This window comes from Rhinatrema bivittatum, chromosome 2 (assembly GCF_901001135.1).
Source record: "Rhinatrema bivittatum chromosome 2, aRhiBiv1.1, whole genome shotgun sequence".
In the NCBI taxonomy this organism is placed as follows: domain Eukaryota; kingdom Metazoa; phylum Chordata; class Amphibia; order Gymnophiona; family Rhinatrematidae; genus Rhinatrema; species Rhinatrema bivittatum.
Genome location: NC_042616.1, coordinates 604,977,676 through 605,003,059, shown reverse-complemented (window position 1 = coordinate 605,003,059; position 25,384 = coordinate 604,977,676). Strand labels below are relative to the sequence as shown.

The 25,384-nt window shown below is 41.7% G+C and overlaps 1 protein-coding gene across 4 annotated transcripts in view; it reads left to right on the top strand.

Annotated features, from left to right (window-relative positions):
- The window catches only part of SS18 (SS18 subunit of BAF chromatin remodeling complex), a 191,261-nt gene extending 166,544 nt beyond the window's left edge, over positions 1-24,717 (top strand). For all 4 annotated transcript variants that reach the window (XM_029591158.1, XM_029591160.1, XM_029591161.1 and 1 more), the window contains 2 exons: positions 20,245-20,378; positions 23,101-24,717. In XM_029591158.1, the coding sequence (XP_029447018.1) occupies positions 20,245-20,378; positions 23,101-23,127 (161 nt within the window). In that variant the 3' untranslated portion in view covers positions 23,128-24,717. The remainder of the gene's footprint in view (positions 1-20,244; positions 20,379-23,100) is intronic.
- Positions 24,718-25,384: the final 667 nt, after the last annotated feature.

Sequence of the window (25,384 nt, the reverse complement as noted above, 5' to 3'; positions counted from 1 at the left end):
CATTCACACACTCTTGGATTGCTTCTTGGTGGTGCTCAGTCCCTGCTGTCCTGTGGGATTCTACCCACAGCAAGGTGATGGGTGCGTATGTGCACCTCCATCCGCAAGACGGGGTAACGTTCAGTCCCCTTCTGGGGAGCCTCTGGGGCTGCATTCTTTGCAGGCCTGTCACCAAACCAGAGCCTCGATTCTTTTGAATCATTTCATCTCCTTGCAGGCCAGGACCTGCAGACCTTGGAAGTACGGCAGCGGTAGTCATTGGACCATTCTTGCTGGTCCATGGATTACTGTGGTGTCCTACCCTTTTTGACTGGCTAATTGGGTTGCTTATGAACCTCATCAGTCTCAGTAGCCCACTCTTCCCTGGAGAGTAGGAAGTTTTTTTGGAGATCGGAAGACCCTGATTCCCATTGCTTTCCTGTCTCTTCAGAAAGGGGGAGATATGACTGGGTTTTCCAGAGGCCACCCTTATTGGTGACCCTTGTTCTGCATTTCCCGGTAAAGGAATTTTCATTACCTCTGACTGGCAGTTGCCCTCTGTTCTCCGTGGGATCAGAGAGCAAATTGGGTGGCTCTTTTCTAGGTCATCCTAAGGCTCAGCAAGTCTATTTTGTGAGGAAGTTATTATGAATTTGGTCTCCCCCTGTTGTACCTAGGGTCTCCTGCCCCCCCCCCCCCCCCCCCCTTTTCTGGGCAATTCCCCGGCGAAGATTAGGGGTTTCTCCCATGTTGAAGTCACATTTTGATACCTGCCGAGCACAATGTGTGGTTCTTGCTGTTGACCGCTCCTGCCAGTCGTTCTCACCCGGGACCCTATCTCAGTGAGGAGGGTTCTGGTCCATTTGTATCCCAGTTATCAGATATGCCTTTCAACTTCTTGCCATATCCACGGTTGTGTGAGTTACAGGATGAGGGTCCCCAACAACAGAGTTCCTACACTTTTTTTTTTTGGTGACTTGCTTTATGTCTTCCATTTTCACAGTGACGTGCTTCAGTTCGGCAGTCATCACCTAGAAAGATTTTCTGACAAGTATATTCCCAACATCCTCTGCAGAGAATATAGAAGTGAATAATTTAGTATTTCTTTTATGGCCTATGCACATCTTTGGTCCTCTCCCACTTCTCCCTATCATCTAGTAATCCAACTAACACTCTTGTACGCTTCTTACTTTTGACATACTTGCAAATGTTTTATTATTAGTTTTTGATTTTTTGGCAATTTTTCTTCTCAAAATCTGTGTTGGTCTTATTAATGTGTGTTTTTTCCTTTTTTCCACATTACGGCTTGCTATCAGTTTTTTAAAGGCAGCATATGGCTGAAGCAAACTTGTATGTTTAAAATATAATATAAATAAATATATTAGTTGGTTTTAAACTTTTTAACCTCTTCCTCATTTGTTGACATGCCTTTAACATCGTAGAGCCTGCTTATGCATGATCTTATAATGAACAGTGTTATATTGCAGCTTTGCTGTGTTACAAGAGCTACAAATGCAACTTTCTGAAGCTCCTGCTCTGTCCAAATGACCAGGAACAAAGCAGCAGCAATCTCAAGCCACAATTGCTGTGCTAAAAGGTACTGGCAGAGGAAGTGGTTATATAAGTATTGACAGAAAAAGCAAAGTGGTTAATGGAGAAGGAAAGGCAAAGAGGTTCAACTAGAACCCAGATTACTTTTGGGGGAGGTATTAAAAGTATTGATGATAAAGGTGGAATTAAAAGTGGAGCAAGATTAACAGAGTGGCAGAAATAAGAGAGGGAAGGAAAAGGAAGAAGCAGACAAATAGGATCAGAAAGAGGAAGAATGGAAACAAGGAAGATGATACAAGGGGTGCAAGGAAGATCCAGGCTTTTCAGCAGACCTTGGAAATTCAAGATCATTCTAGAAGTATGTTTCAGTGTATAGGGTTAGACAAACATTCACTAGAGAAAGTGTACTATACTGGATAGCATAGATTGTTTCCCTAGCTGGCATGTGAAAGGTGGCAGAGGGAGGCATTGCTTCATTAGGTGATTAATAAACATAGTCCATGATTAGAATCAAATAGGTTGTTCCTCATTCTCCATGTTCAAATGCTCAAAGAATGTGGAAAGCAGTGAGATACCGTACTCTTTCATCTCGATTGAAGTGGAAATTGGTTTTAGTAGTATGTGACGACATGCAAGAAAACTCATCTCCCTTGAAATGAAACATATACTGTAATTTAATATGTTTAATTATATATTTACTCTAGTTCAAGGATGTTATGTGTAAAGAAAACTGCGTGACAAAGCTGTCACATTTCTGAAAGCATGACTTTGTCTACTTTTAAGGTAGTGTAACTTGTTTCAAGCTCTTCTATCATTCCAATACTGCTTTCATAACAAACATTGTTACTGGGCCCTAGATGACCGTAATGCAGTTTGGGACTGCTGCCCCATTTTTACTATATGAATAATATCTGAGCAATAAGTAATTCTGCCACAAGTAATACTTTTACTAAACGTAGACAAATTGATGCCTTCAGAAATATCTGAGACAGCTTTATGCACAAAGTTTTATTATCTCTAATCCCCTTTGTACTGGAGTTATATCATGAAATGCACTAAATTGCAGTACTTTAATTCCATTTCATTGGGGATTAAAGGTAACAAAACTTTATGCCAAAAATGTCATTCATAAAAGCATCATTTTGTCTCCTTTCAGAAAATATCGCTAGTCTGTGAGATCTATTCAGACATTAGTTTCATATGAAAGTGTGGCAAGAACACGTCTGACACGATCATTATGCAACTTGGCACTTATTCCTGCTTTTCTCTGTGAAAAACAAGTTGGGTTTTTTTTCCTTTATTGGTCTCGGCAGCTTCCATCTTAGTTGGAATGGGGCTGAGCTGTTGCACCACGAGCCTTCAATCACAAACACCCAGAGTTTTCCTCCTTTTTCCCTCCCCCCCAGAGCTGGCAGCTGCAATCAGGAGCTCTAAATCTGGCCACTAGGTATTGCCACTGCACTATCACTGGAATGCATTCTCTTCTCTTCCCTGTCACCCAGGGGCTGTGAATAATATCTCTGCAGCATCCCCAGCCCAGGGATCAGAAGACCTGAGCCAGAAGTCAAACCCAGGTGCTCTTCAGGATAGTATGCAGCAATGCCACTGAGCCAACAGACTGGGCCTTTGAAAACAGTTTTTAAAAACATAAGTAATCTTTCCACAGATTGTTTCCCACAACTAAAAAAAAAAAACAGCTTTTCTAGAATGGGGCTAATTCTTTCCTTGCAAAGAAGTCCCCCCCCCACTCCACTTAATCTCCAGTATTGAAAAGAATAGCAACCAAAAATTGTAAAACTATTTATAGAGGAGTATAGATAAGGTTTTTGTGAATGTGCCTGAATTTCTTCTTTTATGTGCTAGGATGCTATAATATACTACCTGGTTTTTTTTTTTGGTTTTTTTTTTTAAATGAAAAAGGAGTGTGTCCGAAAATTCTGTCAGTGATTTGATGCCTAGTTAGAATTAGCCTGAGGTCACCCCTTTTTCTAAATAGAAATAGCATTTGCATGCAGAATATATATTTTCTAAAATGAAAGGTAATTCTTTCCTTTACCTGTAATCTTTCTTGGATTGAAGCAATAATGCTGAAAGTGCTATAGTTGCAACTGTTTGAAAGGGAAAAATGTTTTACCTGTCTTTAGGCCAATGCAATATCGGCTCACATAAAATGGATGCTCAAAATTGAGCGCCCGCTCTCTTAACGCGCGCCCAGCCACCTTCCTGGGCATGCGATGCATTATTTAAATGAGTGGACACCCCAAAAAGGACGTGCTAGGGATAAATTGTGCTTCCCTAGCATGTCCATGGTATCGGGTGCCTAGGAGAAGTGGCTGTGCGCCGGTTAGGAAAACAGACTCTCACATGCTGCTTCCTGTGGTCCCTCCTATGTAGTATCAGGATGACACTACATAGGAGGGAACCACAAAAAGCAGTATTTTGGGCTTTTTTTGTGGCTTTATGGGTTTTGTTTTTTTTGTTTGTTTTTTTAAGATGGCTCAGAGCACGTAAAGACTTAACACCAGCCCTAGGACCGAAGTTAAGTTTTCCGTGTTAAAACGTATGCATCGGGTGCACAGTGATTTTTTTGCATCGAGAATGTAATAGCTAATAGCCTCATCTATATGCATTTACATATGATGAGTGCTATTAGCTACATGCTGGTTTGGACGCACATTTTGGATGTCCTAATCCCCTTATTTCATCAGGTGTTAGCCTAGCATGTCCAAAACGTGCTTCCAAGGCCTCGTTAGCCTGTGCACTAGATACAGTGCACGATATAGCTACGGCCTGTTTGATTGCATAAAATGAGAATTTCAAAAAAGCAGCTCCTTTTTTCTGTCATTGGGGTGATGGGGGCGAGGGCCCATCAGACTGGCAGACCCACTAACTTGGTTTTTTTTGGGGGGAGGGAAGGGGGTGGTTTGGCTGAGGTTGCTGCTTAAATGGCAATTTTTTTTTTTTGTTTGTTTTTTTTAATATCTCTGGTTAAGGTAAACTTATCCAGGTACATGTAGCCATGTAACTTAGAAACCTAACTAGCGATATTCAAACATAGCTAGTTAGGTTTCAAAGTCATCTGGCTATGTATGGCCCAATAACTTTATTTGCGGATATTTAGCAGTATGTTTATCTTGCTGAATATCGCTGATAACTTACCTGGCTAAAGTTATCTGAGTAAATTATATTTTCTGGCTTTTTAAATATCAGACTCCATCTTTTTAAATTCAAAAAGCTATGTGTATAAGTCCCAACCCCACCCAGAGTCTACCCCCTGGAATACCTTACCCCTATGCGCCTAAAGAAACATGGATTCAGTGTACATGCATGTATCTGTCATGTAATTTTCTAAAGAGTCATTTCTGTGGATAAAGCACCACTTTACCCTCACAAATCATTTTGAAAATTATTCTCTCAATCTAATATGCTACACACACTAGAGTAGTTAACAGTCATGGGGAGGGGGAGTGCACTATTACTTGGGCCATGTTCTGTACTCCCAGTGAGACACAGATATACAGCAGGAATATTATTTTTGGGCATTCTCTACCCACCCGTTTTCTCTTTTTTAAAAGTTAGTTACAACACTTTTGAATGAAAGCATGTTGTAATTTAACCAAAATAAATACTTCATACCAGCATTTGAAGAAAGATATTTTATTAGATAAAGTATGGAATATTCTTGGAGAGTGAGAGATTACCAGTAAGGCAATTCAGAAGCAGCCTCAGAGAGCATTGTTTATACAATAGGTTAAATCTAATTCACACAACACATAAAATGAGCTACTTTTTCATGATAATTTTGTAATTGGTTGACTAACACAACATCCTCTTAATAGGGTAGTAGTATATAAAACCTGGGATTCTTCCAAGTTGTGAGTTCTTGTAAATTGAGTCCAGAAGGCAGGAATGAAACTCAAGACTGAACTTGACGAACTTTTAGACTTTTTTTTCCTACATTCTAGCATTTCAGCATATTTTGTCACTTCCCATCGATAGCAGGGCTGATTTAGCCGTGCTGTCTGAGAAGCGTCGTGACCCCAAGTAGGCGGAGTTTCCTCAGTGAGTCACAGAGCTTTTGACTGTGCGGTGGTGTTCCCGTGTGATTCCCTCTCCTCAGTTTCTTTTTTTCCACGAGCCGATCGCACGTGGGTTTTTTCACCTCAGTTAAATTTTTTCCAGTCAGGAAATCTTTTTTTTTTCTTCACTTTTTTTTTTCCATCCCAGATGGCTCCAAAGCCATCTGGCTTTAAATATTGTCAATGTGGCAAAATTATGTCCATCACTGATGGACATAATTACGGCTACATATGTCTAGGCCCAGACTACAACCAAGCCTCGTGTAGAGACTGTGGTCGGATGTCATCAAGGGCCCAGCGCCAACGCGTTGAAAAATGGAGCGCCTAAGGTCGGGCTCTTATGCCCTAATAACTTCAACTCACTCTTCACTGGGACCGACAAAGAAGGGGAAGATTTCCACCAAGAGGGCCTCCTCCCTCTGACCCACAGAGGTGCATCGACCCGCCTCAAGTACCAGGCCCGGGTTTGATCGACCCTTAGAGCCTCCCAAGAAAGTCGGGGCTCTGGGAGCGGTACCACACAAAGAGTCTGAAGTGCGTCAATCGGGTCACAGGGCTCTGTTCCCGGTCGACCCCGTTCTCCAGCGCCAAAAGCCACGACGCATAAGAAGCAGAAAAATAGGTCTGCGCACGACTGCATGACGCACCAGCGAACTGCGCATCACCAGCCCATGGCGCGTCTTTGACACACTCGACTCCATCACATGGAAAGCGTCCTAAACCTACGACGCACCATATGCATCTAGCTAAACCTGCAACTCATTCGACACAAAAAACATCTCAAAAGGACAAACACCATAGAACACTGAGATGTCCAAATGCAAGTCCTGACATTGATATTGAAATCCTTTCTGACCCAGAGTCTCACTCTTCAAGACAGACATCAATCGGTGAAGACTCTTATTCAGGACTCTTTGGTGTCTCGCACCAAAACGCTATCTCCTCCACTGCAGGTCCCTCTAGCTAAGCAGTATAGACCATCACCGATCATTGCGCCGACTCCTCAACTCAAAAGAGTCTCCTCAAGACATATTAGCTGCCATTCTTACAAGACCATCTCCCCAGCCAGTGGACCTCCCACCACAACAAGGTACCTTGGCAGCTACAGCCATGATGATTTCCCATGTTTTAAGTTCCTTTTTCGAGGATCTTGAACAGGCAAAAAGTGTTACACCAACAGAGTCTTCTAATTACACGCCACCTGCATCACCTGTACCTGGACCATCTGCTGCAAGTGACATTCCAACACTGGTCCCTCCACATAGTCCGGACTCTCAACTACCTACATCCTCACAAAAGTCTTCCATGGGGATATCTTCTGACCCGCCGGACGGTTTACCGGAGCCTTACCTCCCGAAGACCTGTCATATGCCAAATTCATAGAAAAGGTTGGAAATCTTCTCCAAGTGGAGACCGGGAAAATCCTTGATCCCAGAGCTGAGATGGGACTTCTAAGAATTTTTGAGATGCCTCCAGAACAGACTGCACTACCCCCTCAATCGGTTCTGGATTGCATTCTTCATAAAATGTGGGAAACCCCCTTTTCTACAACCGCCGCATCTAGAAAAACAGATCTCAAATATAGGATGCGAAACTCAAACATCTGAGTCCTCTCAACTCCCCCATAACTCCATAGTGGTGGAATCGAAGTTAGCAAAAGCGAAACGTTCTAAGTTATACGCAAACGCTCCTCTGGGCCGAGATAACAAATGCTTGGATGATTTTGGTAGGAGAGTATACCACTCCGCGATGTTGTCCACAAAGGTCCTATAAAAACTCAGAGGTAGCTGAAAACAAGAGACTTTCAAAATAATAAAAATTCAGCTGTCAACAGGAACTCAAGAAGAGGTGTATATTCTTGCAACCGTCATATATGGCCACAGTTTGCTTATGGCTTATAGCAGGGGTCAGGAACCTTTTTGGCTGAGAGAGCCATAAACGCCACATATTTTAAAATGTAATTCCATGAGAGCCATACAATATGTTTAAAACTAAATACAAGTAAATGTGTGCATTTTATGTAAGATCCCACTTTTAATGTACAATAAGTCTCTGAAAATATTACACCAGGCCTTAAGACACCAATACATCTCCTATTAGGAAAACGGACCAAGTCAGGCTGCTATAGAGTCCTACACAGAAACAACACGCCAGCAGAAAACCTCACCTGAATCACGTGCTGTCCCTCACCTAACATAGAATAAAGAGACCAAAACGCATAACAAGAAGCATGCAGAAAAAACTGAATTGGAAACTGCAACAAGCCAGAGTCTCTGTATGCAGTGTAACAAAGGAAAAAAGAAACATCACCCATCCTTATAAAACAAATCAAGAAATATAAAATCATCAGCAGTAAAACTGTACTAACAAAAAGAACATATTTCGAAACAGCTGATGAGAGGAATATCCAATAATTAAAACTCATATAAAACATTTCCAGATACCAACAAAATATTTCAAAATAGCAGACACAAAGATCCAGTAATGAAAAATAATAAGGATACAAAAATTTTTTTGTTCTGCATACCTGGGAACATTTGATATCCAGGTGTCCTGAGATTGTTCTGAATTAGCAGGAGGTGGGGTGGTTTGCTTGGAACTTTTTCCTCTCTGTCACATACCAGCGCTCTCTCTCACACTGGCTCTCAATGACACACCTATACACACATGCTCTCAGTACTCACATATACACATGTTTTTTCTCACTCACTTATATAGGCTCTTAATTACACATTTACACACATGCTGTCTATCTTTTCACGCTTACACACACACACAGGCTTTCAATCACATAAATACATGCTGTCTTTTTCTCTCACACACAGACTCTCATTCACATGCTTACAAACATGTCCTCTCTTTCTCTCATTTACACACAGGCTCTCAATCACATACTCACATGCTCCCTCACCTAAATCAGCTCTCAATCACACACAGACACACATGGTCTCTCTCTCTCATTTAAACACAGGCTCTCAATCACATACTCACATGCTCCATCACCTAAACCAGCTGTCAATCAGACACAGACACACATGATCTCTCTCTTACTTATACACACAGGCTCTTAATCATACATACACATGATTTCTCTCACACACAAAGGATCTCAATCATACACACATACTCTTTCACACAAACAGGTTTTCAATCACAAACTTGCACATACAGGTTCCCAATGGTAAACTTACATTCATGCTCTCTCTCTCACAGGCAGGCTCTCAATCACAGACATACTCTCTTTCACATACACAGGCTCTCAATCATTCACATACATGCAATCTCACTCACACACACAGGATCTCAAACACACACGCTTGCTCGCTCATTCACTCTCTCTCTCCCCCACCCCCACCCCAGGAACTCGCGGCAGCAGCAGCCTCCTCCCAACACTAACCTTCATTTTCAGCCCTCGCGGAGGCGGAGTCCCATCGGCCGCGGTTGAAACTCTTCATTTTCCTCCGAGCCGCGCTGCAGTCTTCTTCCCACAAGCGTGGCCTCTTCTTCTCGCGCAGGCACCCGATGCTCACCACTTCCTCTTCCGGGCCGCGGGAAGAAGAGAGCACGCCGGTGCCGCTCAGCACCGGCGTGCTCTCTTCTTCCCGCGGCCCGGAAGAGGAAGTGGTGAGCATCGGGTGCCTGCGCGGGAAGACTCCCGCGCAGGCACCCGATGACTCCAGCGCTGGCACCCGGCTGACTCCAGTCGTGCCGCTGCCGGCGTGCTCTCTCCTCCTCCTCCTCCTCCTCCTCCCCCCCCCCCCCCGCGGCCCGGAAGAGGAAGTGGAGAGCATCGGGTGCCTGCGCGGGAAGAAGAGACCACACTAGCGTGGTCTCTTCTTCCTCGCAGGCACCCGATGCTCACCACTTCCTCTTCCGGGCCGCGGGGGGGGGGAGGAGGAGAAGAGAGCACGCCGGTGCCGCTGACTCCAGCTGTCCCGCCGCGTTCCGCCCGGGCTGATAGCATTTTAAGCCCGGGCGGCGGAGGACCGGGGAGCAGCTGGGTCAGCGGGGAACCGCGAAGTGTGGCGACACTTGTCTGCGAGCCAGATGCAGCCCTCAAAAGAGCCATATCTGGCTCGCGAGCCATGGGTTCCCGACCCCTGGCTTATAGTGTGAAGCCCGTGAAGCACTGGGCTTATCTAATCATAGGTTGCAGTGAATAAACAAGTGCAGGCACTGAGCAAACCTTACTAATGCTTGCACTTATCTTATTCCACCAGAGAAGCAAGTAAATACTTTAAGTCCTGAAGTGCATATTCCAACACAGCGGTGTTTCGGAGGATCTGGCTCCTTCCTCAGGGAACTTCAGGGAACGTGTCTGTGTGGAAAAATAATAAAGAGTTCTAAACAATGCCTAATGGCTAATAAACCAACACTTGGCTTCAGACCAGAATCATATAACTTACTGCAAGATGAAAAAATGGTCAGTCAAAAAGCTGGGCAACGCTTGTTTGAAACGCTGCAAAAGATGCAAAAGTGGTCAAAGTTATCAGACTCTTATCTTGTTTGACAAAGACAAACAGGCAACCAAAATCACAGGAATATCGCTCAGTAATTTTTAATTCCTAAGATGGCCGCCAGCATGACATCACTGTCCTTTTATGGACTTCAATTAAGGCAGGCACATCCCTTGCAATGTCACTATCCATATATGGACATTACCTTTTTTGGGGTTTCAGACGTCATTTCCTGCCGGCGGTAGATTCCCCTTTAGAACCAGCGTTTTAGCCCGCGGTCCCCTGTCAGTTCAGCGGAATGAATCGCTGTTAGGCTGCAATCCCCAGTGCACGTAAGTACTGTCTTTGGGCATTTCTTTTTCAGCTGCACCGTTTGAAAAAACTAGAGTCTGTGACATTTAGAATCGCTGCTTTGTAGCTTCAGTCTCCTACATGATGTTTTCCTGTGATTTTGGTTGCCTGTTTGTCTTTGTCAAACAAGATAAGAGTCTGATAACTCTTTGTCAAACAAGATAAGAGTCTGATAACTTTGACCACTTTTGCATCTTTTGCAGCGTTTCAAACAAGCGTTGCCCAGCTTTTTGACTGACCATTTTTTCATCTTGCAGTAAGTTATATGATTCTGGTCTGAAGCCAAGTGTTGGTTTATTAGCCATTAGGCATTGTTTAGAACTCTTTATTATTTTTCCACACAGACACGTTCCCTGAAGTTCCCTGAGGAAGGAGCCAGTGTTGGAATATGCACTTCAGGACTTAAAGTATTTACTTGCTTCTCTGGTGGAATAAGATAAGTGCAAGCATTAGTAAGATTTGCTCAGTGCCTGCACTTGTTTATTCACTGCAACCTATGATTAGATAAGCCCAGTGCTTCACGGGCTTCACACTATAAGCCATAAGCAAACTGTGGCCATATATGACGGTTGCAAGAATATACACCTCTTCTTGAGTTCCTGTTGACAGCTGAATGTTTATTATTTTGAAAGTCCACAAAGATCCAACATAACCAATTTTATACAACACATTATTTCTGAGTGTCTCCAGAGGTTGCGCCCAGTCTGCTTAGCGGAAGATAACACCCTCCAACAGCTATTCCTCGACACTGAAGAAGGTCTCCAGCACTTGCTCAGATCGATCTACGAGGCTTTTGAATCCTCTGCAAGAGCCCCTGCTTCAGCCATTGCAGTCAGATGCCTCGCTCGGCTAAAAGCAAGTGCTGACATCCCATGGGGGGGGCGACAATTTATTTGGAGACACATTCGGTGAAACTATGTCCCACTTGAAGGAGCAGAGCATGGCAGTACTCTCTCTCACCGCCCCCTCAGACAGTCACAAGGCACATCAAAGGTTCTATCCCTCCTATTGTAGGAAGCCTTATCAACAACCATACACCAGACTATTTATACACTACAGGTCTCAACAATATGGTTCACCCAGGCATGCCTCCCAACCCACTCCATCAAGGGGCAGATCTCTGCAACAGAGACAACAAAAACAGGTACCTGCACCACAGCAAAAGCAGCCACTGGCATTTTGAGTGCCATGGAGCCACCACCACCAGCATTTATAGGAGGATGCCTGCACTTTTTCCTCAGCAAATGGGAGTCCATCACCGCAGATCAATGGGTGCTCAACATAATCAGGGAAGGGTGTCACATTAATTTCTTGACCGTTCCATCCCTTCCCCATATCACTCCTCTGCGGACTGTATATTCCCACTCGTCATCCCTCAATACAGAGGTAACGAACCTGCAGATCCAAAAATCTATTCAAACAATCCCTCTTCAACAACAAAATTAAGGATGCTATTCCCAATACTTCCTCATTCCAAAGAAGTCGAGAGGTCTCTATCCCATTCTGGATTTATGACATCTCAACAAACATATCCAGAAAGAAAAGTTCAAGATGACCTCTCTCAAGAACATCTTGCCACTATTACAGCCCAACGATTGGCTATGTTCCATCGATTTGAAGGATGCTTACTCCCATATACCCATGCACCCATCTTCCTGGTGCTACCTCTGCTTTCAAGTTCAGAATATACACTACCAATACAGAGTTCTACCATTTGGCCTGTCCTCAGTCCCAAGAGTATTCACAAAATGTGTAGCAGTGGTGGTGGCTCATCTCAGACAACTACCGATCCAAATATTCCCTTATCTGGACGACTGGTTGCTAGTGGCATCGGATCCATTTACACTACAAGCACATACGTTATGCCCAATCAACTGTCTCCAGACACTGGGATTTCTCATTAATTACGAGAAATTGTACCTACAACCTACACAACTTCTACAACTCATAGGCACTCTTCATCAATATGGTGGATGAGAAAGCTTACCTTCCCAGGGACAGAAAGCAGACTCTTACTGCACTAGCTCAGAGCTTATCCCATTGAAACCAAGCATCAGCACGACAAATTCTTCAACTTCTAGGTCACATGGCGATAGCCATCTATGTAGTTCCCCACACGAGACTGCATATGTGTCACTTACAATGGGGCCTGAAGACTCAGTGGTCACAGTTCCTGCAGCTCCTCAACGACAGAGTTCAACTCACCAAAGCAATGAAAACAAAAATTCAATGGTGGCTGTCTCCCAGCAACCTATCCTCAGGAGCTCCCTTCCGGTTGCCCCCTCATCAATTAACGCTTACCATGGATGCCTCCAGGAAAGGTTGGGGTGCCCATCTCGGCGACCTAAAAATGCAGGGACTTTGGATCCCACAAGAATCCACGTACCAAATCAATCTCCTAGAGTTACGGGCAATCTGGAGAGCGCTTCAGACCTTCTCTTCTGAAGTCCACGGAACACGTCTCATAGGGTACACAGACAACCAAGTTGCCATGTTTTACATAAACAAAGAAGGCGAGTCCAGTTCATGGACACTGTGTTGAGAAGTGATTCAAATACTTTAATGGGCGAAAACAGCCAGGTATCCCCTCAGGCCACTTAACTTCTGGGCCTGGACAACGTAACGGTGGACCGGCTCAGCAGGGTTTTTCACCCACACGAATGGACCTTACATCCGGATGTGGCCCTAACCATCTTCCAACAGTGGGGCTTCCCCACAATAGACCTCTTTGCCACAGAAACCAACCGTCAGACTCTAGTCTTTTACTCCATCTAGCCCAGCAAACTTCGATATGCCCCGGATGCCTTTCTCATACCATGGAGGTCGGGCTTAATGTATGCCTACCTTCCCATTCCGCTAATATCCTGGACAATTCAGAAATGTATTCAAGACATAGCAGACATGATCCTCATCGCCCCAGCATGGCCAAGACAACCATAGTATGCGTATCTCATGCGACTTTCCATACGCCCACCAATACCGCTGGGGAACCATCCGCAACATTGGATGGAGGCTCTCTCCTCCATCCAATGCATCAATCCCTACATCTCACGGCGTGGAGATTGAAAGGCAAATATTAAATCATCTAGGCCTATCCTCGCAAGTAGACGATATCTTCATTGCTTCTCGAAAGCCTTCAACCAGGCGTATTTATGCAGGAAAATGGCAACTCTATCAGACATGGTGTAAGCTAAGGAACCTAGATCCCTTCTCAGCTACTGCCACACAACTACTAGTGTCTTCATACACTTTACGAAGCAGGTTTGGCCACCACATCTGTTCAAGTACACAAGCCACATCAAATACCTAACATGGAAAACTGTTTTCCTGATAGCCATCACATCGGCTAGAAGAGTCAGTGAATTACAAACCTTAGTTTACTACTCCCCTTATTTAGAATTCTACCATGACAAGGTGACCTTTTGTCCTCACCCCACCTTCCTTCCTAAGGTGGTCTCTGTTTTTCATTTTAACCAAACCATTACTCTATCCATTTTCATGCCAAAGCCTCGTAGCAATGAACGTGAGAAACTTCTGCACTCCCTGGACTGCAAAACGGCTCTGGCTTACTATAAACAAAGAACTCAATCTACTACGAGACCACCTCAGCTCTTCCTTTCCTTTAATCCAAATGATCCTGGTCAACCTGTCTTAAAAAGAAGCATCACCAGTTGGTTATCGCAATACATTCTATTTTGTTACAACAAACGTTCTTCAAACTTCAAAACAAGCCTCAGGCATATCAAATCCACGCCACAGCAGCATCAGTTGCCCACTCGAACAAGGTCCCATTAATAGATATCTGCAAAGCGGCAACTTGGTCATCCATCCACACCTTTACGTCCCACTATTGTCTACAGCAACAAACAACCTCTGATGCAGTGTTGGGCACAGCAGTTTTATCAACTACAAAGATTCATACAAATGGACACAACCCGGGAGCTTGGGACTCCCAGACAGCATGGCGAATTCAGCCCTGCTATCGATGGGGGAAAAAGTAAGCTGTCATCTCTGTAATGTGAAAATCACACTAATCAGACCTGTAAAACCTAATTCAAGGTTGCTAACAAAGCAAGCTTGCTTACTGTAAACAGTGTTTCCGTAGATAGCAGGATGACTTAGCCATGTGATTCCCTCCCTCCTCCCTAGACAGTCCCATGAAGGACACATCCTATGTTTATTACCTCTCGCTTGGCTACAAAGAAATTGAGGAGGAGAGGGAATTGCATGGGAACACCACTGCGCAGCCGCACAGAGTCAAAGCTCTGTGACTCACCGAGGAAACGCTGCCTACTTGGGGTTGCAACGCTTCCCAGACAGCATGGCTAATTCATCCTGCTATCTACAGAAACACCGTTTATGGTAAGCAAACTTGCTTTGTTAGTAACCTTGAATTAGTTTTTACAGGTCTGATCAGTGTGACTTTCACAGTACAGTGATGACAGCTTCATAAGAAAATCTTTACAAAGCATCCTAAGAAGCATCTATTCAAATGCATATTGATATGAAAGTCTGTTGCATTTGTTACCTGACCACCTTGCCTTCTGATAATTAGGCAAGCGTTTGGTTTCACCATATATTAAGTGCTCATCTGTGAAGATCTTATTCAATTATTTGTTTTTATTCTTCAGTCCTCCTGTTTCCCGCAAGGGTTAGGTAGCTTCTATGGCAAAAGTTAGAACACATTCTGTGCCCAAGTTTTTACAATTAAGTGGTATATTTGCATATAGTTGTGTAATATTTAATATGCAGAAAGTTAATTTTGTTGAAAATATTAAAAGTAGATTTTCAAAAAGCTGCTCAACAGCCAGATAGCTGGCTAGATTTTTGGAGATTTTTCAATCACATTTCTATGCTCTTTCCCTCCAGCACAGCCACCAGCCAGCTCATCCTTCCCATCCTAATCATTGGCCAACTCTTTCCTCATATTTATTTATAAAATTTCTATCCCACTGATCCACAAAGCTCAGTGGGTAACAGACAGTACACACACAAAATATAACCAAACAGCAACAAATACCTAAATATATTGCAAACAATATAGTAAAACAAAGCTAAAACGAAACAAAAAGTGGTTGTGTAACCAAGCTTAAAGTATCTAGAACTCCATGTTATCTTTTGACAAAAGCCATGGCAAACAAACAAGTTTTAAGTTGTTAACTAAAGTGAAGCAAGTTGTTTTTAGTTCTAAGCTCCTCAGGCAGTTCATTCCATAGGACCAGATCAGCTATACTAAACGTAGTTCTGGTGGAAGCTAGGTGAGCATTTTTCATAGTAGGTACTTCAAGGAGGTGCTGAGAAGAGCAAAGTGAACAATGTCGGCAGATGACAAGTTGGAGACAAGGGGGAGTTAAGTTGTACAAGGCCTTATGAACAGTAATGAAGACCTTAAATCTGATTCTCCAATCCACAGGGAGCCAGTATAACGACATCCGCATAGGTGAAATATGCTCACGTGAGGGAGTGCAAGAGATCAGCTATGCAGTAGTTCTGAATTAGTTGTTGAACTTTCAGAACCAACACAGGCCTACTCCCCACTCCCCCCGCCAAGGAAGTACATAGAGTCTCCACTAGAGAACGCGCTGCATCCGTAGCAGGCCCTCACCTCTGGAACAACCTTCCAACCGCTCTCAGAACTGACCCATCTGCACCCACCTTCCGAAAGAACCTCAAGACCTGGCTCTTCCAGAAAGCTTTCACACTAGACAAATAATCCTGCCACAGCCCCCCTGCCTCCTAGCCCCCCTAGTTTCCCAACCCTGCCACTGTACATAGTTAATTTAACTCTTAATATATTCTGTAAGAAGTTATGCTATTAAACATGTTGTATTGTAATTCTATCTTTTAAAACAGTTATATGTACGTAACCAGTTACTCAGTTAAGATGTTATATTGTATCATGTCATAAGGCTCGCCTTAGACATCTTGTTATATGTAAACTGATGTGATATGTCAAATCGAATGCCGGCATAGAAAAATAAATAAATAAATAAATATGGAAGCCTAGAAACATGGCATAACGTAATATAGTAATATACCTACAGTACCTGAATGTAATCCACTTTGAAGCGCTGGAGAAAACCAAAGATTGAGTGACTAGCCGGAAATCAGAGAATTTGAAAATGTTTGAGAGCATAATCTAACACCATGCATAGTAGTGCAAAGTATATATTGAATAGTGCAATATGCAAAAGGACATCTCCTCTTACCCCATGACTTTTTAGTTTTCTTAAAAGCCTCTCATGAGGAATGTCTTCTGAAAATCCAAATACACCATATCTACCGCTTCACCTTTGGCCAAATGTTTATTCATCCTTTCAAAAATTGGTGATTTGTGAGGCAAGACTTCCCTTGGGTAAATCCATGCTGGCTGTGTCCCATAAAATCATGTCTATTTAAATGTTTTGTGGTTTTATTCTTTGTAACAGTTTCCACGATTTTTCCCGGCACTGAAGTAAGGCTTACCAGTCTATAGTTTCCCCGGATCACCCCACAGCCCTTGTTAAATATTGGGGTTACATTGGCCACCTTCCAGTCTTTAGGTACAATGGATGATTTTAATGATAGGTTACAAATTAATTGTAAGAGGTCTGAAATTTCATTTTTGAGTTCTTTCCGAACCCTGGCGTAATTTACTACTCTTCAGTTTGTCAATCTGACCTACCTCATCTTCTAGGTTCACTGTGATTTGGTTCAGTTTATCTGAATCGTCACTCTTGAAAATCATCTCCAGAACGGGTATTGGGGAAGATCATCTTCAGTAAACATAGAAGTAAAGAATTTGTTTAGTCTTTCCAAGATGGCCTTATCTTCCCTTAGTGCCCCTTAGCGCCTCGATCATCTAATGGTCCAACCAACTCTCTCAGGCTTTCTGCTTCGGATATATTTTTAAAAGTTTTTGAGTTTTTGCCTCTATGGCCGCCAACTTTTAAAATTCTCTCTTAACCTGTCTTATCAGTGTCTTACATTTAACTCGCCAATGTTTATGCTTTATCCCAGTGGTTCTCGACCTTTTTTTGGCCAGGACACACCTGACAGATGGTTCTCACATGCGTGACACACATGTGACCATCACGGGAATAAATGTAAACATGCACTCTGCATCCATAGGAATCCCCTCAACCCTCAGCAATGAGTGCAGAGCAGATCTAGGACATTACCCTGTACAACTCGCTATACAAAAAAGATATTCTGGTTCTGATGACATCCCAGTAAAACAAAACAAACTCCTTTTACTACCAGGCAAAATAGCCTTCCTTATGAAAAGACAGTAATTTACCACTCAATGCATATCCTATTGAGAAAACACAACAAATAAGATTGATACAAATGCCTACATGCTAGTAAAATACCTCACCTCTGTCATACACCCAGAACGAAACCTTCACCAAGTACAGAAAAACCACAAATTATAAATATGAAGACAGAAACTGGAATGGAAAACCAAAAAAGCCACTTTGCATGCAGTGCGAACCTGAAGAAATGGAAAGAGAAATATAGCACCTAACAGACTTTCAGGATTTGCAATAATGCACACAAACTAACCTTCACAAAGTTACACCTGTATTATGGAACACACTCAAACAGTAACAACCCTATCTAAGAAATACAGCTATTCAACCAGGCCCTATACACTAATACATTTCCTATTGGGAAAACAGAATAAGCCAAGCTGCTATAGAGCCCCACACAGAAATAATTGTAAAGTTATACTAAAAATGTTACAAAACAGCTGCTGAGCAGAATAATATCCAACAATTAAAAAATCATAAAAATTATTAAAACATGTCAAATATCAGTAAAATATTTCAAAACAGCAGACATTGCATCATATCCAATAGTTGAAATAGCAGTCAATCAAGAAAAATAAATTTTAATAGCCACCTTTACTTACCCTCTCCAGCAACTCTCCTACTCCTTTCCCTTACAGGCCAATAGCACTCATCAGAAGCAGCAAGGGCTGCTGAAGCTCTTTCCTCACAGTCCTCTTCCTAAGCGCCCAACAACCAGTCACTCTCACACACATACTCACCCACACACCCAATTTAGACCCCACGACCAGTCTTGGTCTCTTTCATACCAGTCATCTTCCTGACCAGTCTCTCTCTCTCTCACACAGAAACACATCACCTCCCTGACCAGTCCCTCTCTCAATCACATTCATGCTCTCTTATATATAAGCTCTCAATCACACACAAATGCTCTCACCCAAGCACCCATTCACACCCACAAGCTCACACCCAGGCTTCCATTCACACCCACGCATACAAGCTCTCACCCAAGCACCCATTTACATCAGCTCTCACCCAGGCTTCCATTCACACTCACACACACAAGCTCGCACCCATTCACACCAGCTCTCACCCTGGCACCCATTCACACACACAAGCTCTCACCAAAAACTTTTTCTTCCTTCACTGCAGGGATGGGCTCCAGTTCCACTGCGGCTTTATTCGGGGGGGGGGCCTTCTCACCGCCACGGGGATGGGCACCTGTGGCGTCCTTGCTTGGTTGGGGTCGGGTTTCCTCTTCACCGACTCGGGGATGGGCTCCTATGGCGGCCTTGCTTGGTCGGGGTCAGTTTTTCTCTTCGCCGACTCGGGGATGGGCTCCTGTGGCGGCCTTGCTTGGTCGGGGTCGAGTTTCCTCTTCGCCGCCATGGGGATGGGTTCCCGTGGTGACCTTGCTTTGGTCGGGGTCTGGTTTTCCTCTTCGCTGCCACAAGGATGGGCTCCCATGGCGGCCTTGCTTCGTCTGGGTCATGTTTTCCTCTTCGCCACCACGAGGATGGGATCCCGTGGCGGCCTTGCTTTTTTGGGGTTCGACACTGCCATTCCTCCCACCCCACCCCGGGCTATGCAATGCCTGCCTCACCAGCCAATCAAAGGCTTCCTCTCTTCTTCCTACTCTCTCACTGGCAGATAGAAGGGAAGAGGCTTCCAACTGGCCCACAGGGGCTGGAAAAAGGGAGAAGGAAAGTACAACGGGGCAGTGGGACACCGGGAGACACGACACACCTGCTGGTGTTTGGCAACACACCAGTAGAGAAGTGCTGTTTTATCCTATATTCTTCTGATGGATCCTTCTTCCAGTTTTTGAATGAATATCTTTTGGCTAAAATTGCCTTTTCACCTCATTTTTTAGCCATTTCTGCAATCGTTTGACCTTCCTTCCACCTTTCTGGACTGCACTTCTAAGATGGAAGAGAGAAAGAGAACTAGAATGCAGTAATTTCTGCAGAATCTCTGAAAACTGGAGCTCTTGTCTGCAGTTGTAGCAAGAGAGAAAAAATGCCTATATAGTCAAAACAGGAAAACTTGGCTTAGTGGAGAACAGTCCTGCTCTGTTTCTTTAGCAAAAATCACTTATAAGACAAGAGCAAAATACATTTGATTGTGTCTGGTATCCTTACTGTAGGTCTTAAAATTCTACATTGAATTAATTTAGGATTGAATATATCGCTAAATTATATAATTGTATTTTTGTGATTCTGGTATCACAACAACAAATTGTTTTGAATATATAGTATAGCATAAGCATATATAGTAAGCAGAAGTAGAAACCGGCACATTTGTGTCACAGCTTGCAGTTGCTTTTCTTGCTATTTTTTTAACTTATTTTATTTATGTATTTATTTTTACAATCTTACATTCTGCACTCTTCCAGAAACACCATCCAGGTTGGATCACATAATTACATGCATAATAAAAATTACCATCAGAATACATAGTAAAATAATAAAATCAATAAAATATGATAAAATCAGTAACACCAAATGCTTCTGGCCTTTTTTTTCCTTCTAACAAATTGTATTTGTCCTTTCACAGGTCCTTCCCAGAGTGGTCCTGGACCCCAGTATCCTAACTACCCTCAGGGGCAAGGCCAACAGTATGGAGGATATAGGCCTGCACAACCTGGGCCTCCACAGCCACAACAACAGAGGCCTTATGGTTATGACCAGGTATTGCTAGTGTATTGGTTAAGCAAATCTCTTCAAACAGACCAATCTCACTAATTGCTGCATTTGGGCAGCTTATATAATAGATTGATATTTATGATTAACATGCTCCCAAAAACATTACTGCAATTAAAAAAATAAATTACATTTTAGTATATTTAACTATTTTGCTTTGGGCGATTGCATGAGGATACAGAAAGCCAAAGAACTGAAGCCTGTGATGATATTCTTAGGGAAAAAAAATCCATTTTCACTTTAGTAAGATTCAGGGCTCATTCGTGGGTCAACATTTATGAATTAGTCTTAGTAAATCTGACTAATCTTTGGCCTAGATGCCTATCCAACTCATTTTTAAAATCTTAGTGAAGTAACTAAAACAAATACGAAATTTTATATAAACAAATCTATGAAGCCTGGAGTTAATATTCGGCCATCCTATATAGTACTAATTTTGACTGACCTGGCTTTAGCATAACAGAATACCCATGAGACTAATATTTTATAAGGCCTATTTCATGATCTTGTGTCAAATAATGGGATGAGTTTAGAGACGACTATAAATATTCAGCAGCATATGATCTGTTTTTATAATCCCTGAACTATATGAAAGTGATATTGGAATTTCTAAATACTGTATGATTCAATAACACATTTCATTGTCATTTACCCCTGGAAACATAGTGCTGTTAGCATTAAAGTTTGAATACAATAAATTAAGTTTAAAATCTGAAAGTAGTCCCCTGATATTCTATGGAAAACCTTTGAACCTACCAAGGATCTTCAGTGGTTGGCACTCAGGGAAGGAGGTGGAGATGCCTCAGTTTGGATTGCAGTAGACTGGACTGCAGAAGCCAGAGTTAAGGTACTGCAGTCTCAGAAGAGATGTCATATTAAAGATGCCTCGAAAGGAGTAGTAAACATGATTTGAACTACAACTGTGAAGAGCCATAAGAACATACGATATGCCATTCTGGGTCAGACCAAGGGTACATCAAGCCCTCCTTGTGATCAGATACCTACACAGTGGTTAGCCTTTTAAAAAGTCATTGTTAAAGACATACTAGCATTTCTATCTGCCTTGAAGCCTGGTGGATGTTCTTTAGATCCCTGACCATCTGGACTTTTATCTTTCATAAAGAAAAATGTTTAACCATAATGCAGATATTAATGCCTCTTTTCATGAGAGACTTAACACCAGGCTCATTAAAGAATGCCTTGATTGGGTCTCTATTAAAGAAGACTATTCTGAGTGCCTCTGATCCAGCTAACTATAGGCTGATTTCAGTGATAGAATCGTGTTTTACGCCAGTTAGAAAGTTTCATTGAGGAGCATAGTATCTTGGATATTCATCTTTGGTTTCATAGCAAGCCATAGTAAGGAAACGTTAGTTTTCATTGTAAACTCATTGCTCTGTGAACTAGATGGGAGGGAAATGTTTTAGTTTTCTTTAGCCTTTGATACCCTTTCTCATAGAATTCTTCTGCCTAGACTTTCAGACACATGCATTGGAGGGGATGTATTGAAATGGTTTGGTTCCTTTTTAACTGTCTGTAATCAACTGTTTAAGCTAGATGAGAACCTTTCAACTGTAAAGATGGCAGCTATTGGAGTGCCATGGGGGACAGTACGCTGTCACCTTGTTCAACCTCTTCTTAGCTCTTGTTGGGAAGGCCCTTGCAGACCATGGGATATATTTTATTTGTTTTATTTTCCAACTTTTATATACCATACACTTAGCAAAAGCTGACAGAAATGGAGCACAACCAATAATAAAATACATAATACACAAGTACAATAAAATCATTAAAATAAGGCTGCACGCTTTAGTCCCAATTCAGAGCTAAAAGACAATCAGGACCAACCCTCTATTGCTTAATTTTAGTTCTCCCCCGGAATAACCAAGCCTTTACCCTCTTTCTGAAAGCCAAATTAATAGACTCAAGCCTAAGATCCAACAGGGCAGAATTACATAGTTCAGGTCCCTTCACATATAAATATTATGATGATATTCAGCTTTTTTCCCATTAGTATAGGGATTGAAGCACCAATTTCGTTCTGTTTGCAGGCTGTAGAGAGTTGGGTGACTATGAATATGTTAAAACTGAGGTATTATGAGTTAGCTGGTCAGTAGTGCAGAATATTTTCTAAACTTGCAATTTATGGGCTATTTCCCTTTGCTTACCGAAGCCAAAGATTTTAGATATTATCTTAGATTCTATTTTGACCTTTAAATCCCAGATTAGATAGCCTTTAAAACAGCATTTTTTAAGTTTACACTGAGGCAATTCTGGTATATTTATGTTGGGATGATTTTTGGTCTGTGGCACAAGCCATATTTTATCTGCATTAGATTACTGTAATGCAATTTATTTCAGTTTACTAAAAAAATGTCTTGGAGCTCTTCAGTCTGCTCAAAATGCTGTTGCCTGTGTAAAGGATTTAAGAGAATGTATTACACCCCATTTGATGGATCTACATTGGCTACTGAATAGATGCAAGAGCAAAATTTAAGTTCTTAACATTAGTGTCATTAGCTTGTATTTATTGATTTTGTTGAGTTTTTCTTTTGTATATCGAGCACATGAACTTTCTTCCAGCTTCCAAGATATACTGTGCAACTTGTTTAAAATGAGTATTATCTTGTTATATTCCAAATGTTTTAACACTGTACTTGTTGAATAGTACTAAAAACCCTAATCGCATTAAGTGTTTGTTTCTTTTTAGGGTCAATATGGAAATTACCAGCAGTGAAACTGTGTGCATTCCAGTAGCCAGTATCTAGCAACAGCCATGTTTCCTCAGCACTGTGGACATCTCCCTGTAAAGAACTACCACCATTCCATCTAGGTTTTGGGAGTAATCGTGTGGATATGTGGCTGCTTTTTGCTAATACAGTCCATATGTGCTAGCTGTAAAAGACTATGTTCTCAAAAACAAATACCAAGTTTATATCTCTACTCTAGATGGCAACATTGGACAGCAAATAGATCAATATAAACCAGTTTGCTTGGGTAAGCAGTTCCAAACTCATTGCAGACTGCTGAAAGACTGAAAGGCACAAACAGCTTTGTATGTTTGTGAAGGTTAGGGGGATTTAATATTTTTCCATGGATTCTTTTGTAAGGGGTCTAAGGGAGGGAAAAGACTTTTTACAGCAGCAATATTTTGTATATTATGTTTTTGTGTGTTGAATATGCAAGGCAGTACACTACTTGCTGTGCGGGATCAGAAATCCCCGGGACTGAGGCAGCGTAAGTGTGTAATCGAACTGGGTATAAAAATAATGTATTGCGCAAGTGAGAAGAGAGGGTGAAACACGCCACACACATTTTCTTTCTTAGGTCATAGTACAAGAACATAAAAAGTCTTGCTATTTAATAATAAATAAAAGCAATTGGTAGCATATTTTATGCTGTTTACTTACTACCTGTTGAAAGTTTTTGTAAAGATGGTTTTTAATTTTTTTTTTTAAACTAAAAGTATGGTGTTTGGATCTGAAAGTCCTTTATAACAGCTTTCCACACTGAGCTGTAAACCCTATCTAATAGCAATAACGGGATCTAAGAAATGTTAGGTTTTATATGGTATGGCCCAAAGAAGCAAGGAATTAGGCAGATAATGTACAAGACAGCAATTCAAATGTTGTATGTGTAGTTTGACCATTTAGGTAGTTAATTTACATGTAACAGAAAATAGAGTACTTTATAACCCTTTTATCTCCATCACTTTTCTATGAGAGAGAAAAGTCATTCTTTGAATATTAGAGGATACTTAAAATTGAGAGATGGGAACAACATTAAATCAAAACATCATTTGGAAGGTGAATACCAAGTGTCTGTGACAAGTTTTGTATTCAGTGCGTATTGCATGTGAGCTACTGCATCCTGGTCAGGAACAAGATGCACAAACTTTGAAATAATTTTCTGCCTTCACAGGGTACTCTGTCATGCCAGAATTACATGTGTTCAAGATTTCTCAGCAACATTATATGAAAATGAAACTAGAACAGGAGTAAACAGGTAGTGCTTGTTTACTATATCTAAATGGAAGGCAGTAGATGCAGTGCATAGTATTTGAACAAGCTAAAGAAAAAAATCATGAGTTTCTTTAAAAATTTGTTTTGCCCATTGTGGTTCAAAAACAACCCAAACGAATCCCATTTCTAAGGTTGGTGAATTAAAAATAACACATCAGGGTTTGAACAGATAAAACACAAACAGTATTATTGTGATTGAAATGCTAGTAGGTTCTGTGCCAATGTTTCCACCACTGTGTAGTGTATTGCTGTTTAAAATTGTATTCCATCAATTCTAACAGAAAATAAATTATTTGTCATTTAAATGTATTCATGTTTTTCTTTAGGCTGGATGTGTATCATTTGTACTGACTTTGTATGCCATTGATTAGATAAAATGGGTTTTATCCATTGAAAGCCCAAGCTCTGTTTTGTTTTGCAAGACTATGAAAATGCTTAGGCTTTGCACAAGCTAATTAGAATTAACTGTTCAGTAATCAGCAAGAAGTGTAGGTTGTTTGCTATACAAGTTTTTGTGAAAATGAAGTCCATGAGGCTATAATCAAGATGACTGAATTAGATAAATGAGTCGGGAAGACGTAAATGTAGAGCCCAGCCTGCTGCAGATATATTATCTCATTTAAAATATGCTCACCTGACATTAAGAAATAATTTATCTTGTCAACCTATCTTCTGTTAAAGTCTTACTCTCCTTTTAATGGAAATTAAAATTACAGTTTTAATAAGCAGAATTTCCTTTAGGATTTTCTTCCTTGAGACTACTACATTTAGAAGGCTTAATTGTTTTATAACAGTCCTAATTCGTAAAAGATTTTAATTGGTGGTGACAAAAATCATCTTATTCCTGTGGTAGCTAGTTAGAATATCTTTTAAGCTCTGGTAGCTTCCTTTTAAAATCTGTTTTCCTATATAGATGGTAAGTTCTGAAACTGAATATAATTCAGTGCAGTAGGTTATGCTTGTGCAATATTT